This window comes from Canis lupus, chromosome 2, assembly GCF_003254725.2.
Source record: "Canis lupus dingo isolate Sandy chromosome 2, ASM325472v2, whole genome shotgun sequence".
NCBI classification, from domain to species: domain Eukaryota; kingdom Metazoa; phylum Chordata; class Mammalia; order Carnivora; family Canidae; genus Canis; species Canis lupus.
Genome location: NC_064244.1, coordinates 33,092,539 through 33,107,027, shown reverse-complemented (window position 1 = coordinate 33,107,027; position 14,489 = coordinate 33,092,539). Strand labels below are relative to the sequence as shown.

At 47.0% G+C, this 14,489-nt stretch overlaps 1 protein-coding gene and 1 pseudogene across 25 annotated transcripts in view; one reads left to right on the top strand and one right to left on the bottom strand.

Moving 5' to 3' along the window:
* ZMYND11 (zinc finger MYND-type containing 11) overlaps positions 1-14,489 on the top strand; it is a 131,045-nt gene that overhangs the window by 53,003 nt on the left and 63,553 nt on the right. For 13 of the 25 annotated variants that reach the window (XM_035713156.2, XM_035713160.2, XM_035713159.2 and 10 more), the window contains exons 2-3: positions 2,143-2,277; positions 8,105-8,199. In XM_035713156.2, the coding sequence (XP_035569049.1) occupies positions 2,162-2,277; positions 8,105-8,199 (211 nt within the window). In that variant the 5' untranslated portion in view covers positions 2,143-2,161. The remainder of the gene's footprint in view (positions 1-2,142; positions 2,278-8,104; positions 8,200-14,489) is intronic. The other 12 variants (XM_049101472.1, XM_025445562.3, XM_025445561.3 and 9 more) reach the window with 1 other exon arrangement.
* LOC112658885 (60S ribosomal protein L17-like) overlaps positions 1-14,489 on the bottom strand; it is a 384,311-nt pseudogene that overhangs the window by 323,834 nt on the left and 45,988 nt on the right.

The window sequence follows — 14,489 nt, the reverse complement described above, 5'->3', positions numbered from 1 at the left end:
AGGCAGTTTGGTGCTCCCCTCCCATCGCAGGTGTTCCCCCCCCCCTGCAAGTGCTCCCCCGCAGGTGCTTCCCCTGCAGGCACCCCCCCCCCCCGCAGGTGCTTCCCCACCTCCCCTCCCCCACTCCCCCCGCAGGTGCTCCCCTCCACAGGCGCTTCCCCATAGGTGCTCCCCCCGCTGTGCTCCCCCCGCAGGTGCTCCCCTCCACAGGCACTTCCCCATAGGTGCTCCCCTCACTGTGCTCCCCCGCAGGCACTACCCCTTGCAGGTGCTCCCCCACCCCCTTACCCCGCTCCCCCCCAGGTGCTCCCCCGCAGGCGCTCCCCTGCAGGCGCTCACCCCCGTAGGTCCTCCCCCCACAGGCGCTTCCCTGCAGGTGCTCCTCCCGTAGGTGCTCCCCCTACAGACGCTCCCCTGCAGGTGCTACCCCACAGGCACTCCCTGCAGGTGCTCCCCCTGCAGGCGCTCCCCCGCAGGTGCTCCCCCGCGGGTATTCCCCCCTCACAGGCGCTCTCCGTAGGTGCTCCCCCACAGGTACTCCCCTCCCACAGGCGCTCCCCCGCAGGTGCTACCCCCGCTGTGCTCCCCCGCAGGTACTCCCCCTACAGGCGCCCCCCCGCAGGTGCTCCCCCCGCAGGTGCTCCCCCCGTAGGTGCTCCCCCAGGTGCTCCCCCCGCTGTGATCCCCCGGAGGCGCTCACCCCACAGGTGCGTTGGCCCTGAAAAGTATCCTTATGTTTTAAAGGGGTTTCTTTCCAAAGATGTATCCATCAATTATACTTTTTTTTTTTTTTTTTTAATGATAGTCATACAGAGAGAGAGAGAGAGAGACATAAGCAGAGGGAGAAGCAGGCTCCATGCACCGGGAGCCCGATGTGGGATTCGATCCCGGGCCTCCAGGATCACGCCCTGGGCCAAAGGCAGGCGCTAAACCGCTGCGCCACCCAGGGATCCCCATCAATTATACTTGTAATTGTTATTATCTTTCAGTTCTGTGTCTCTGTCCTGAACCCAACTGGATTTTCCTTAGGTTCTCTTAAAAATTCGAATGCTGGCTTTATGTGTTGGAGATTCTCTCTGTGGAGCAAACTGTGCAGCTATTACGAGTCGTGGTGGGAAGATGTAGGACATTTGGGAATAGCCTAGAAGGGTTCAGAATCCTCCTGCTGGGAAGGTACCTCTGAAGGACAGGTGCTCCGGGGGCCGGCTGAGCCCAGACTCTGGGGAGAGTCTCTGGGTGGGCCTCCGTGGGGCTGCTGCTCCTGCTGGGCTTCGGCAGAGAGAGTGAGCACCGCCTTGTGCAAACAGCCTCTGAGGCTCTGCCAGCGGGTCACGGACACGGGAAGGGGCCGGGCTTCCTTCGCTCAGTCTCTTCCCTTGAGAGAGAGGACGGGCCCGTCGAGGGGGCTCAGTGTCCAGCAGCGGCCCGGGGCCTGCACACCCCGAACCTGCAGCCAGGGGTCCCCAGGGCCGACCCCTTTGCCCGGCCGGGAGCCCCGCCCGCGTCCAGCCCGCACCCCCTGGGCTCTCCTCGCTGCCCCCACGGTGCTGCGGTCGGTGCCCAGCAAAATAACCGACGAGCAACCCGGCCCAGCCGTGTGGACGTTTCTGAGCCTGTGGGCTCACCCATGTCCTCCCCTGGGACACCAGCTCCCAGCCTTTCACACCTCAGTCAGAAATAACTATCTTGTAGTTTGTTTATGGTTTTATTTGAAAGGAAAAATGTTTTCATTTGTCAGCATGTCTACATAAAATTGAAATTTTAAAACCATGAGTATAATAAAGTACCAAAGAATTAGGATATTTGAATTCCATTTATATTGATCTATGAAATTACATATAATATAGTATCAAAAAGTGAAATTTTATGTTATAGTTTTGCTTTGAAATAAAATTGAAATGTATGTATTTTTGAAGTAGCCATTTGTCCTTCTTTGGAAGACCTTTTTAACTCTTTATGAAGTAACAGTGAATAGCAGATTTTACAAAGTATTTGGCAACAGATGGTAGAAAATACAGTTTGTTATACTACATTAGCATATTCACTAGGAGTCAGGAGGTGCTGAGACTGTTACTTGTATTGATAGTGATTCATCGTGTAATCCATGCTTCTTTCCCCTTATGTTTTTGTATATTCCTGCAGTTAAAGAAGTGAACAGGTCATGGCACGTCTAACAAAAAGACGACAGGCGGATACAAAAGCTATCCAGCATCTTTGGGCAGCCATTGAGATTATACGGAACCAGAAGCAAATTGCCAACATTGACCGTATTACAAAGTAAGTGAATCTAAGCAAAAATGTCCTTGTAAAGTTTTTTTGTAAGATTTTGGAGGAGAAAGGCCCAAAAATAACTTCTTAATGCTCATCAACCCATCACAAAGTAACCGTCACGTTTTGTCTTATGCACTTGTTAGAAAAACAACAGAGACATAAATAGGCAGCTTGTGTTACGGTGTTTTATGAATGAATACCAGAGAGGTAAAACATCAGTGTGTTCTATTTACAATAACTTTTAATGATCAAACATTTTTTAACTCTTGAGAAGAAATCTTTAAGTCTTTTTATTAAAAAGGCTTTGCTTTTGTGTCCATTGTCTAAAAGCTGTGAACTGTTCATTGCTCACAGCTACAGGACAAGTGTGCGGGAAACACCCTCCCCTCGGTTCTCAGCCCCCTAAACCAGGATGTCCTGACCATTTCATTCCGTATTTTGGAAGTTATATTAAATAAATCATCAATTTAAGAACAGGTGTTTTTTTATCTTCCTAGTTTCCATGCTGTTTATTTTGGTAGACCAAGATTGGGGACAGGAAATCATCAGACTTCTCTATCAATAGTCACGTTATGTACTAATTACAAGGGGGTCTTCGTATAGAACTTGATTCTGTTTCTCTGAGTATTTTTAAGAGAACAAAGCTAAATTCATCGTCTTAAAAATGTTTGATATATTTTGGTAATTTGGTTAGAATTTCTTTCTTTCTTGGTACACATTCCTTAGATGCTATATGTAAAAGTGGGAAACAGGTGATTTGTGAGCAGTTTAATGAAATGCTTATTTTTTTTCTTATTAATAAGTAACAAAACTGAGTGCTGCATTTTTGTCTCTTACCTACATTCTGTTAAAGATGATAAAGGTTGCTCATGAGATGGGGAGGGACCAGAGAAAGAGAAAGAGTGATGCTGTGTGTTGCTCTGTGTCTGTATTGATGCTCTGAGTACTTAAAAGTTGCTATGTACACCTTCTAGCTCCTGCAGGCCAAGAGAAGAAGAAAATAGTTAACACTTGTGGAAAATACAAATACAATAGTACAGAATAATTCAAATTAGTATGTTTGATTAGACAGCAAATAATTTGAGGGTGTGTTACAAAGTACAAGTTGCAGCAAGGTGGTATTGACCTAAAAACATTTTTTCAAAACCTCAAGAATACAAAGTCATAACTATTTTCCTATGGCTGGGATTTTTTTTTTTAAACCATAGTTTATGTATATCAAAATTACTTATGGAAGAACCTGGAAATCAGATGGTGCTCTTTGGATTAGGGTCACTTAAGCTTGATGGAAGTACTTCAGTGTTTCTCTGTTCCCGGGCATCCTCCTCTGACAGCCGTGGAGGTGCTCTCCCAGAGCAAGGCTCCACGGTCTGGCTGTGAAGGTTGCTGTTAGTTCGTGGCACTGGCGTGTGCACAGACCTGTCACCAGGAGCGCACACCCCTGCTCATTTTGCACGAGGACTGGTTGATAAGCATTCCCTTCTCTCCTGTCCCAGCGTCTTCACCTCCCACCTGAGAGCCACTCCTCTTCTCTATTATGGGGCACACTTCATGGCATCTGCTGCTTCCACCGCCGCCCTCATGTCCTTCGATCTGTGCGAGGCTGTCAGCCCCAAGGAGGGCCTGTGTGCACTCTCCCGGGCCTGCTGCCCTAGCTCGTGGGCCGAGCTGGTGTCCTTGTCTCCACCCTGACCAAAGTGAGTTGGGAGAAGCGTTGTCCTATGATAGTCAGGTTTCTATTCTGTATTCTGAGCAGGCAAATACTTTTCAAGTTTTAGATTAACTTTCATGGAGCGGGAGCATGAGCAGAGGGAGCAGCAGACCCCCTGCTGAGCAGGGAGCCCGACATGGGGCTCGATCCCAGGACTCTGGAATCATGACCTGAGCCGAAGGCAGACGCTTCACCCGCTGAGCCACCAGGCACCCTTAGATTAACTTTACATCAAATTGCCGTGCTCAGTGACAGTGACACCTGAACGTAGTTCTCTTGTAATCGTTACACACGTGCCGAGGCCCCGAGGCTGGAGCAGAGTTCCCGTGGAGCAAGCACTTGCGGTCACTGAGACCCCTTCTCTGCTGTGTCTGCTGCGTGACTCTGTTGTAACCGTGGACCTTCCACAGGTTGGGGCTTTGGGATCCGGGCTCTTCGGCTATTTGGAAGCCTGGCAAACCCTGAACTCGGCAGTTCGGGTCTGTGCACTGTTTGACTTTTGCTTGTGTTTATTTTGGAAAATATCTTTGAGGTCACCTTCAATGTAAAGGTTCTCCTTCATCCTTTCAAATTTGTCTACTGAAGAAACTGGTTCCTTTGCTCCGTGGTTTCCCATAGTCTGGCCGTGGCTGGTCGTTCCTGTGCGCTCGTGGAAATGGACAGTTGCCCTAGAGGCTCGGTGGGGCGAGACCCCGTGGAGGTGGCATGTCCTGCCGCAGGCCGCCGCGCTGCCACTTTCTCCCGGGGTTGGGTTTGCAGCCTTGCTGTGTCGCCAACGGTGCCGGTGGTTCGTTACGGAGTGCAGAATGGTGATAATCTACTTTCGTCTTGCTGTTTTAAACCGGAGTACTTCTGGAAGGACGTAAAATTGCCATTGCTGCTGTTGGGTATTCCTGTGGTGTATTTGTGTCTGAAGGGAGAATAACACTCTTTCTTTTTTCCCCATTTTTAAAAATAGCATTCTCTAATGAAAACTAGTTCTTTAATTGTCATTTGGAATTCATGCATTTCAGTAGTTTTAATATACTTCAGTCCCTTTCTGACAAAATCCTTATTTATGCTCCAGTTTTTCCGTCTGTCCCCAGCTGGAGCCTCTCCCTGTGGACTCCCGAAGTGGCTTTCTGCTTTCTCACCAGCAGGATTTTTCAGGCTTACCTCTCTTACACCCTGCTGCAGACCCGGAACCTTCGACTTTTCCAAGTGGCTCTGGTTTCTTGTCACATAGAAATTGTATCTCAGACACGTGTCTGGCCCTTGGTGTGTTCACTGCTGCTTGCTTGGTCTGTCCAGGCCTTTCTGTGGGCAAAGGTAGTAAATAGAATTGTAAGAGGAAAAAAAATCTTATGAATGCATACTTATGTTTTCCTTTCAGATTTGTGGCTGCTTGGTTTTCTGTAATTCTTCTACCAAAAATCTTTATTTCTTTGCTTGCAGAGTAAGGAGGTCCTGAATGTAGATCCTCAGTCATTTTATCCAACGTTGTATATGAACAGTTAGAGAGTAACAACACCAGCACTGTCACCCATAATGTGTGTCCTGGAAACAGTGTAAATTGCTTTATCCCTGTTCTCAGACACTTGTACCGTAACAGGTGCATGTTAGACTGTCCTTCCTCACCCCGCAGCTGGGGTTCCCACCACCACCCTTCTCTGGTGTCCAGAGTTCATTCTCTGGTAGATCTCTTTGTTTATTCTTTTACCTGCAGTTTTACTGAAATATAATTGCCATGTGATACTGTGTTAGGTTATAAGGCATACAACATAATGACTTTGTATGCGTACATATTGCAAAATGATCACCATAGTATGTTCCGTGAACACTTGTCACCGCCCATAGTTACACACTTTTTTCCTGTGATGAGAACTTCAGAGATCTCCTGTATTGGCACCTTTCAGACACACCATCCTTTGTTATTAACTGTAGTCAGCATGGTGTACCCGACATGCCCAGGACTCACTTATATCTGTAAGTTTGTACCTTTGCTCCCTTCCCTGTTGTGCCCACCGATCTGTTATGGTTTCTGTGAGCTGGGTCTGTTTAGGTAACGCCTGTGAGATGATGTAATGTTTGTCTTTCTCTGTCTGACTGACATCACTCAGCATGATGCCCTCGGGTTGTACCCATGCTGCCACAGAGCGATAGGGTTTCCTTTTTGAGGATGCACACTCATGCTGTTGTACAGCACTCCTCTGTCAGGGATGTGGGGTCTTCCATGCTGTAGCTGCCGTGGACACGGGGGAAGAGGTAGCTCCTGGAGATAGGACTTCATGTCTTGTGGATAAATACCTGGAAGTGGGATTGCTGTATCGGTTTCGTGAGTGGCCTCCATCCCAGTGCCCAGAGAGGCAGACTGTCCAGGAAATGCTTACTCAGGGCGTCCTGGGTTGTCACTGCTTCGGAATGGTTATTGCAGCCTTTTCCCTGGAAGGTCAGTTTGGCTGCACATAAAATCCTGAACTTGTATATTCTCTTTCTTTGGTGCTTTGTGTGTTCTGCATGCTAGCTTAAAGAGCTCCCTCTGGTCGCCTTGTGCCCCAGGAAAAAGGCCTGTGTGCTTTTTACCAGAGTGTAATTCTCTCTGTTTTTAAACAGCTAGTGTTCTGTTCCGAAGGTATAACTAACAGAAACTTCTTTAATAGGTTCGATTATTTGGGATGGAAAATACTTTCACCAGAGGAGTCTGTCTGAAATCATAGTACACATATGAGATGAAAATTTGATTTTTAATTAACAGGCTGTCCCTCTGATTTAAAAGTATATGTTTATAAATTGGGTTTAATGATAATAATAAAATTCCATAGTTCTTATCTGAGAGCTAAATAAACAACTAGTTTTGATTTCTCAGTAAAAACATTTTATATTTTTAGAAACTGAGGTATGTTTTGTGATACTTCATCATCATAAAATGAAAACGAGCAAGTCATTTTATCATAAAAAAGTACAGTCCTCAGGTGAGATGAAGGTAAGCATAGGCAAGAATAGCTTTTAGTTTAAAAGTCTTTTAGTTTAAAAGTCTGTAAGTAGGGCAGCCCGGCTCAGTGGTTGAGCGTCTGCTTTCAGCCCAGGGTGTGATCCTGGAGACCCGGGATCGAGTCCCACGTCGTGCTCCCTGCATGGAGCCTGCTTCTCCCTCTGCCTGTGTCTCTGCCTCTCTCTCTCTCTGTGTCTCTCATGAATAAATAAATAAAATCTTAAAAAAAAAAAAAGTCTGTAAGCAGCACAAAAGAATTCATAAATTTTATGGAACTTGAAGAGGTGTCATGAAATTAAAGTTTTGGAAGATTAATTACTTATATAAACAAATATTTATAACATTTTTATGCTTAAGATCATAATGTTAGCTCTTATTTTACAGTTTTTAAGTCCAGGAACAAAGATTAAGAGTCCTATGAAGGGGGCACTTGGGTGCTCAGTGGGTGAAGCATCTGCCTTCAGCACAGGTCATGATCTCAGGGTCCTGGGATGGAGCCCCGTGTCGGGTTCCCTGCTCGGTGAGGGGTCTGCAGCTCCCTCGGCACCCGCCCACGCTCATATTCTCTCTTTCCTTCTAAATAAATAAATAAATAAATAAATAAATAAATAAATAAAATCTTTTTAAAAAAATTGTATGACAGCAAAATTAGTAACAAATTTAAAGTTGAATCCCTAAGATTCCTCATAATCCATTTTTATGTCATTACTAAGTGTATTTAGTGTGTTTTAATATACTATATTTTAATGTTCCATAAAGTAAGTCATGTGTGTCACTTCTGTTTCATCTTAAACCCAAACATACTATTTATATCTCATTTGGATAATTATAATGTGGCATTAGCATTTTGTTAAGTATTCTAATAGTTATAATGCAAATACACTCTGTTGAAGCAAGTGTGGATTTTATGTTCATCTCTTCTCGCATTATGGCTAGTTTGTGCCATTGTGAGAGGTCACATTGCATTTTGCTGCCTGCTGGGAAGAGCCGTTGACCCTTTATGTCTTCTTGCTGTCTGAGTACCTGTGACTTGGTGTTTCTAGAGGTGACCGTGCTTGACTGATGTGATTGTACTGACATTGGGTCCGAAGACTAGTCCCATTCAAGTAAATGTCTCACATCAGGGCATCAATTAATTTGCTTACTTTCAGGTCAAAGCCCAGGTATAAAATGTGGCCTCTGACCTCTTTTGCCGTGGTTGGCAGTGAAGTGTGTGTGTCGCTACAGCTGAACACAAGCCAGAACTGTGAGTCCTCTGTGTGCGGGTGGCCTTTCAGGTTCCAGGAGGCATGCTCCATCTCTGTACTGACTTGTTGAGAATTAACTTTGTGACACTGCTAGAGACTATTGAGTTACGATTCTGCTTTGTCTCTATGTCTGTTTCTTTTTTTTGGCAGACTGCACAAAAATATGGAATGTTTCACAAATCTGTGTGTCAGGCTTGCACAGGAGCAGATCTTCTCTGTATGTGCTGCCAAAGCGAGCACTGTGATCCACTTTTGTTGAGCATGAGGGAGAAGTAGTAGTTGACTACTAATTCTTTGGAAATAAATTATTTTGAAAAACAGAAATATCCATAGTTGCAATCTGAAGAATTCTTCACAGAATTGCTAACTGCATACACACTTTGATCTATAGTGATCTATTCTCTCTTATATTTCTTCTGTGGTAGCATTTGGGCAGGTACACTTGGCCATTGTTACCACTGCTGTTTTATTTTCCATAATAACATGTTTGCAGAAGAACGGATCCTGCGCAGCTGTAACCCACAGCTCCAGGAGCTCCACAGTGTGCTTTCTCCAGTACGCTAAATTCTTTGGTCTCTTCTCTTGGCTTAGTTTATTGTCTAGCTGTTCTCATGTTTGACATTTCGGTGCAGTTCTGTGAAGGGAGCATACAGACAAGGCACAGAAGAGTGTGAACAACCACGGAAAGGTACGTTAGTCTGACCGAGGAATAGGAGAAGCATCAGTGCCGGGATGGGGCATGGCCCACACGCTGGCCTGCACACCAGGCCTGTGTCCAGGGCTCATTGGAAGTCAGGAGGCTGGGGAGGCTGGGCCAGGGAGGCTGGACAGGATTAAGGCAGAAGGGCTGGAGGGGTTGAGGGAAAGGAAATGAAAAAGCAGAGGGCAGACAGAGGGGTCCTCCGAGGCCGGCAGTGAGATTTCTATCCTGTACCCACAAGGGGTTATGGAGTGTTCGCTGTATGGGAATAGTGAGGGGCAGATCCACTCATGTTTCCTTCCCCAAATGGATGGAGTACCCCTCCCTGTCCCTCCCTGCTCTGGCCTGGTCTGAGCCCTCCATGGCCTCCTCTGCCTCCCCCTCCACACCCTGGCCCCCTTCCTGTGCCCCCCCATCTCCCTCTACATCCCCTCACTGCGTCCCCCTCCCTGCCTCTGTGCTTCTCCCCATACCCCTCCCCTTCCCGCCTGTGTACTGGCAGCAGGAGCCTCCTTGGGCTTCTGACTCCCACTCTTGCTGGTCTGTGTCTTCCCATCGCTGGTACCCGAGATGTTTTTCCAAAGCACCATTTTATCACTAGTGCAGGACTGACCACTCTTCTCTGTTCCTCTGAAGCCCAGGTTCCTGTGCCGGGTGTTACCATCTGGGCCTCCATCTCCACAGGAGATGCGGCCCCCTCCCACCCAGACTGCTGTGCTCCTGACGCTCTGGGCTCCCTGCAGGCCTCAGACGTTCAGGTCATGCCCCTGGGGACCATGTGTCTGACCCCTTCAAGTGAACTTCAGCCTTGTGCTTTGTCAGTATTTTTCGAGATTATCGGTCTGTTTATATTCTTCTTCAGAGGTTCGTTTTTATTTCCCTGTTGTGCAGAGAGTGCAAACACCTGAGCAGGACGTTTGTGTGAGGCCTTGGATGAGAGCTGAGTGTCCTGGCATGCCCTGCGGCTCTCCATGCAGATTTCCATGGGATGAGACTGTTCTCCGAGGTCTGCGCACTCTGTGATCTCCATTCTTTATTTTGTATTTTTCCTTCATTGATAGACAAAACATACACAACCCAGATACCCTGTCCTGTGAGGTATTCGTTCATTCCTCATGATAACCAGTCCCGTTACCCTTGCTCTTGCTCACAGTGATCAGTCTTATTACTAAACACGTTTCTGCATCCTTTGCTGATTGAGAGCACCTTGAGGGCAGGAGATGCACCTTTCCTCTGCTTGGATCTTACTGTGAGGTGTAACTGGGACAAGGAGGTGGAGACAGACTTCCCAGTAATGATAAAAACTCAGTCGCATTAGTTGAAGACATAGTTTCAAGGAGACTCAGAATTGAGAGACGTGGTTATTCAGTGACAAGCCCTGTACTGGGTAGGGTTTGTCCCCATGAATCCTCCCAAGTCCAAGAAGCCTGTTGTCATTCTCCTCTTGTTGCTAAAGATGCTGGAACTCAGGCGGTAGGAAGCCATGTAGATCGTTGGTGGTGGAACACAAATATAAATATAGATCTGAGGTCACAGTCCAAGCTTTTAATCATTACCTGTTTCCTTTTGGTGTTCGATGTATTGGTATCCTTGAATGTGTCGAATGTGTTCACTGTTATGTACATGTGCTTCCATATAACCGCGGACCACAGCCCTGATGCAGAGGAGGCCCGCTTCACGGGTGAACAGTGTGAGGCTATACGAGCAGATGATGATTTGTTCCCAGTTAAATGTTAGAAACCGCCTAAATCTTCAGAGTAGATTCTGAATTTTTAAATAAATTCATCGATAAAGGATCTACAAAGGTGTTCTTTAGGTTTTGAAGTTTATTCAATGAAATATTACAATTTTTTTTGTACACTCATCTGAAGCACCTAGTAGCAGATTATTATTACTTTTTTTTTTGTTTACTGTGGTGAAACCTGCATCTTCACTATGCTTAAGTCTGCAATTGAATGGGATTAAATACATCCACGCTGCTGTGCTGCTGTCAGCACCATCCCCCCCGTACCTCACTTCGCCTTGTGACTGAATCTCTGCACCCAGTAATCACTAAGCCCCTGTCCCCTCAGCACCCGGCACCCACTCCTTTCGCCTGATCTTTGTGGCCGTGACAACTCTACGTACCTCAGAGAAGTAGAATTCTATAGTATTTGTGTTTTTGCAGCTGGCTGTTGGACACAGCACGATGTCCTTAAGGTTCATTCCTGTTGTGGCAGAAGGAAGATTTCCTTCCTCCTAAGGCCGGGTAGTATTCCACCGCACGGAGTGTGGTGTACACGGCCTCTTGTTACCCATCTGCTTGTCCACGGGTACTTGGGTTGCTCCCGTGGTTCTGCCCCTGTGACTGATGCTGGCATGAGCGTGGGTGGACAGAGCTCTCTGAGCCCGTGCTTCCAGTTGCTTGGGGTCTACACCTGGAAGTGGAGTTGCAGGGCTCTAGGGTAGCTCTGGCCATTTTCTGGAGGAGCCCCTACCTGCTGTCTCCCACACTTGCTGCACCAGCTTGCGTTCCCACCAGCCGTGCACGAGGGCTCCCCTTTGTCTACAGCCTCGCCAGCGCCTGTTGTTTCCTGCCTTCTGGCTTCTAGCCGTCCTGACAAGTGTGAGGTGGCACCTCGCTGTGGTTTTGATTTGTGTTTCCCTGATGATCAGTGATGTTGAGCATCTTCTCTTGTGCTCATTGGCCATTCTTGTATCTTGGGAGACGTGTCTGTTCTACTTCTAGGCCCGTTTTTGAGTCCGGTGGTTCGTTGGTTCCAGAAGTTGTGTGTCTATTCTGGGTATTAATTGCTACCAGATGTAAGCTTTATAGATCCCTTTCTCAGACTGCGGGTTGCCTTTCTACTCTGTAGACAGTGTCTCCTGAACACACAAAAATTTCAAGAGTTTTTGTGAAGGCCACTTTATTTTCTTGGTCACAAGAAATCATCACCAGATTCAGTGTTGTGAAGCTTTTTGTCCTTTGTTTTGTTCTAAGGGTCGTAGCGCCGTAGGCCTTACATTTGGGTCTTTGGTCCATTTTGGGTTAGTTTCTGTGTGTGCCGTTAGGTGCGGGTGCAGCCTCCTCCTCTGCATGTGGAGATGCAGTTTTCCCAGCTTGGTCTGTTGGAAAGACCGTCGGTTCCCCATGGGGAGGTCTTGGCACTCTCGTCAAAAGTCCTTTCAGTGTCCGTGTGAGGATTTCTCTCTGGGCCCTCGCCCCTCTCCCTTAGTGTGCGTGTCTGTCTTTATGCCGGGGCCATGTGGCTTGGTGACTGTAGTTTCGGGTAGTAGGTTTGAAATGAAGTGTGAGTCGTCCAGTTTCTTCTTGTTTTGGGGATTATTTGGGCTATTTGGGATCTGTTGAGGTTCCACATGAATCTTAGGATGGGTTTGCTATATCTGAAAGAAGTTTCATGGAGATTTTGATAGGGATTGCCGTGACTCTATAGGTGGCTTTGGGTGCTACTGACATTTTAAATATATGAATTCCTGCAGTCCCTGAACACGGGATGTGTTTTCATTTGTTTACGTGTTTAATTCCTTCCAGCAGTGTTCAGTAAAGTTGGTTGTGCAGGCTTTCCTCCTCCTTGGTTGAGTGATCTTAAGCAGAATTGTTTTCATAGTTTCCTTTTGAGATTGTTCATTGTTCCCTTTAGAATTTCAGCTGTTTTTATGACTTTGCCTCCTGCCACGTTGCTGGATTCATTTGTTAGTTACGGCAGCTGTTTTCTGGAGTCTTTAGAGTTTTCTACGTGCAAGATAATAATGTCTGCAGAGCTCATTTTACTTCTTATTTCCAGTTTGGATGCTTGTTAGCTGTTTGTTCAATAGATGCTCGAGCTGGGAGGTACAGTACTGTGTGCTAGACGTGATGGAAGTGGACTTGTCTTGTTGTTGACCATAGAGGAAAGGCTCCGGCTTGCACAGTTGACTGTGGTATTAGCTGTGGGCTTGTCGTATATGGTGAAGTGGTTTTCTCCTGGACCTAATCCGTTGAGTGTTTTCTTGATGAGATGGTGTTGATTTTGTCAGATGCCTCTGCTCAGTTGCGTCTGTTTGTCTCTCAGTGCGGCTTGTCAGCCCTCCTGAAGAGCATGTGTGCACGGGCCTGCGTCTCCGAAGCTCCTGGCGGCGGGGCATTATTATTAAAGGTGTTTTCACTGTAAGTTACATCATCGCCTCACAGGACACTTGGGAAAGGGAAAGCAGAAGAAGAATCACCTATAATGTCTCTGTTCAGGTTCAAATGAGGGACCCATTTTGATTTGTTTATTTCTGGTCATTTCTTCTATGCTTTTCCTTGACCATTGTTTAGCGTTGACCACATTGCTGCTTGATCACCATAAATTATTATTGGTAATGGCTACACGATATTCCAGTTGGTGAGACTTCGTGAAACTGTTTGAGAGGGAGGAGGGATAAGCACTAGGTGAACATGCATGGTAAGGTTCACGTCACGTTAATTTATTTGCCCTCAAAACAGCCACAAAGGGTTGACTCTAGTAATTGTATTTTCTGGATATGTGCTTTGATATACGAAGAGGTTAAGTAACTTGTCTGGGTTTGTGCAGCTTGTTGGTCGTAGGAGCAGCTGTTAGAGCCTGGACCTGTGACTAAGGCCAGGCGTTTCCCACTGTGTCCACTCACCCCCTCCAGCCGTCATCTGTCGGATTCCTGCAAGCGTACAAATACGGAATGATGGAGGCCACACAGTGGTGGTGCAGGGGCCATGTGTTAGAGCATACTCAGTGGGCCAAGGAGCACCTTCGTTCCTGCCCTCTGGGGGTACGTGATCACCTGCGCTGTTTATTGTCATGCTGCTGCTGTTTTGTTCCTGGATAACTTGGGTGTTTCCAGTTCTACACTGCGTCCTCCTGCTTCGAATCCTTGCTTCCTGGTGGACACTCAGGCTGTGCTGGGCGTCCCTCTGCCACAAACAGCCACCAGCACACATGCGGCATTCATTCTTGTGCGTGCCCGGGAACACAGATCCCCTTGATTGCAGGATGTGCAGGTAGGTCGTTGGCTCAGCCCTCGAGGGGATGCCTATTTAGGAGCTGGGCACAGGGGTTTTGCCTCCCTCGCGGCTGTTCATCTGCACGCGTGTTGTCACTGAGGTGTCAGAATTCACATCCCTGTGTCCGTTACTGGGCAGCAGTTGTCCTTGCAGGGTTTGGGCTTTTCTTTGCTGTGGATGCCTCATCCTCCCCTTTGCCTGTTCTCCCCTTGGGGTTCTTGGCTGTGTCTACTGACTTGTGGGAGCTGGGTTCTCCTGGATGTTAGTTCCTTTACGTGCATCATGCTTTGTACACACCGTTTCTAGAAGCTCTGTGGATCTGTTTATTAAAGTTTCCCATACTGTTATTTGTGGAATGAAAAATTGAATTTTGTAGTCGTCAAATTCATTGTCTTTGGCCTGGTGTTTTGTGCTTTTGAAATCTTTTATTTGAGGGATCCTACTTAGTAAGACGGCAAGAACGTTCTGCCACAATCGTTTTCCTGACTGTAGAGCTTTACCTTCCACGGTTTGTTGATCCATCCATTTTCCTTCCTTGCAGTGGGGGAAAGCTTTAGTTCTTTTTTTTTCCTCTCTTAGTCTGCCTT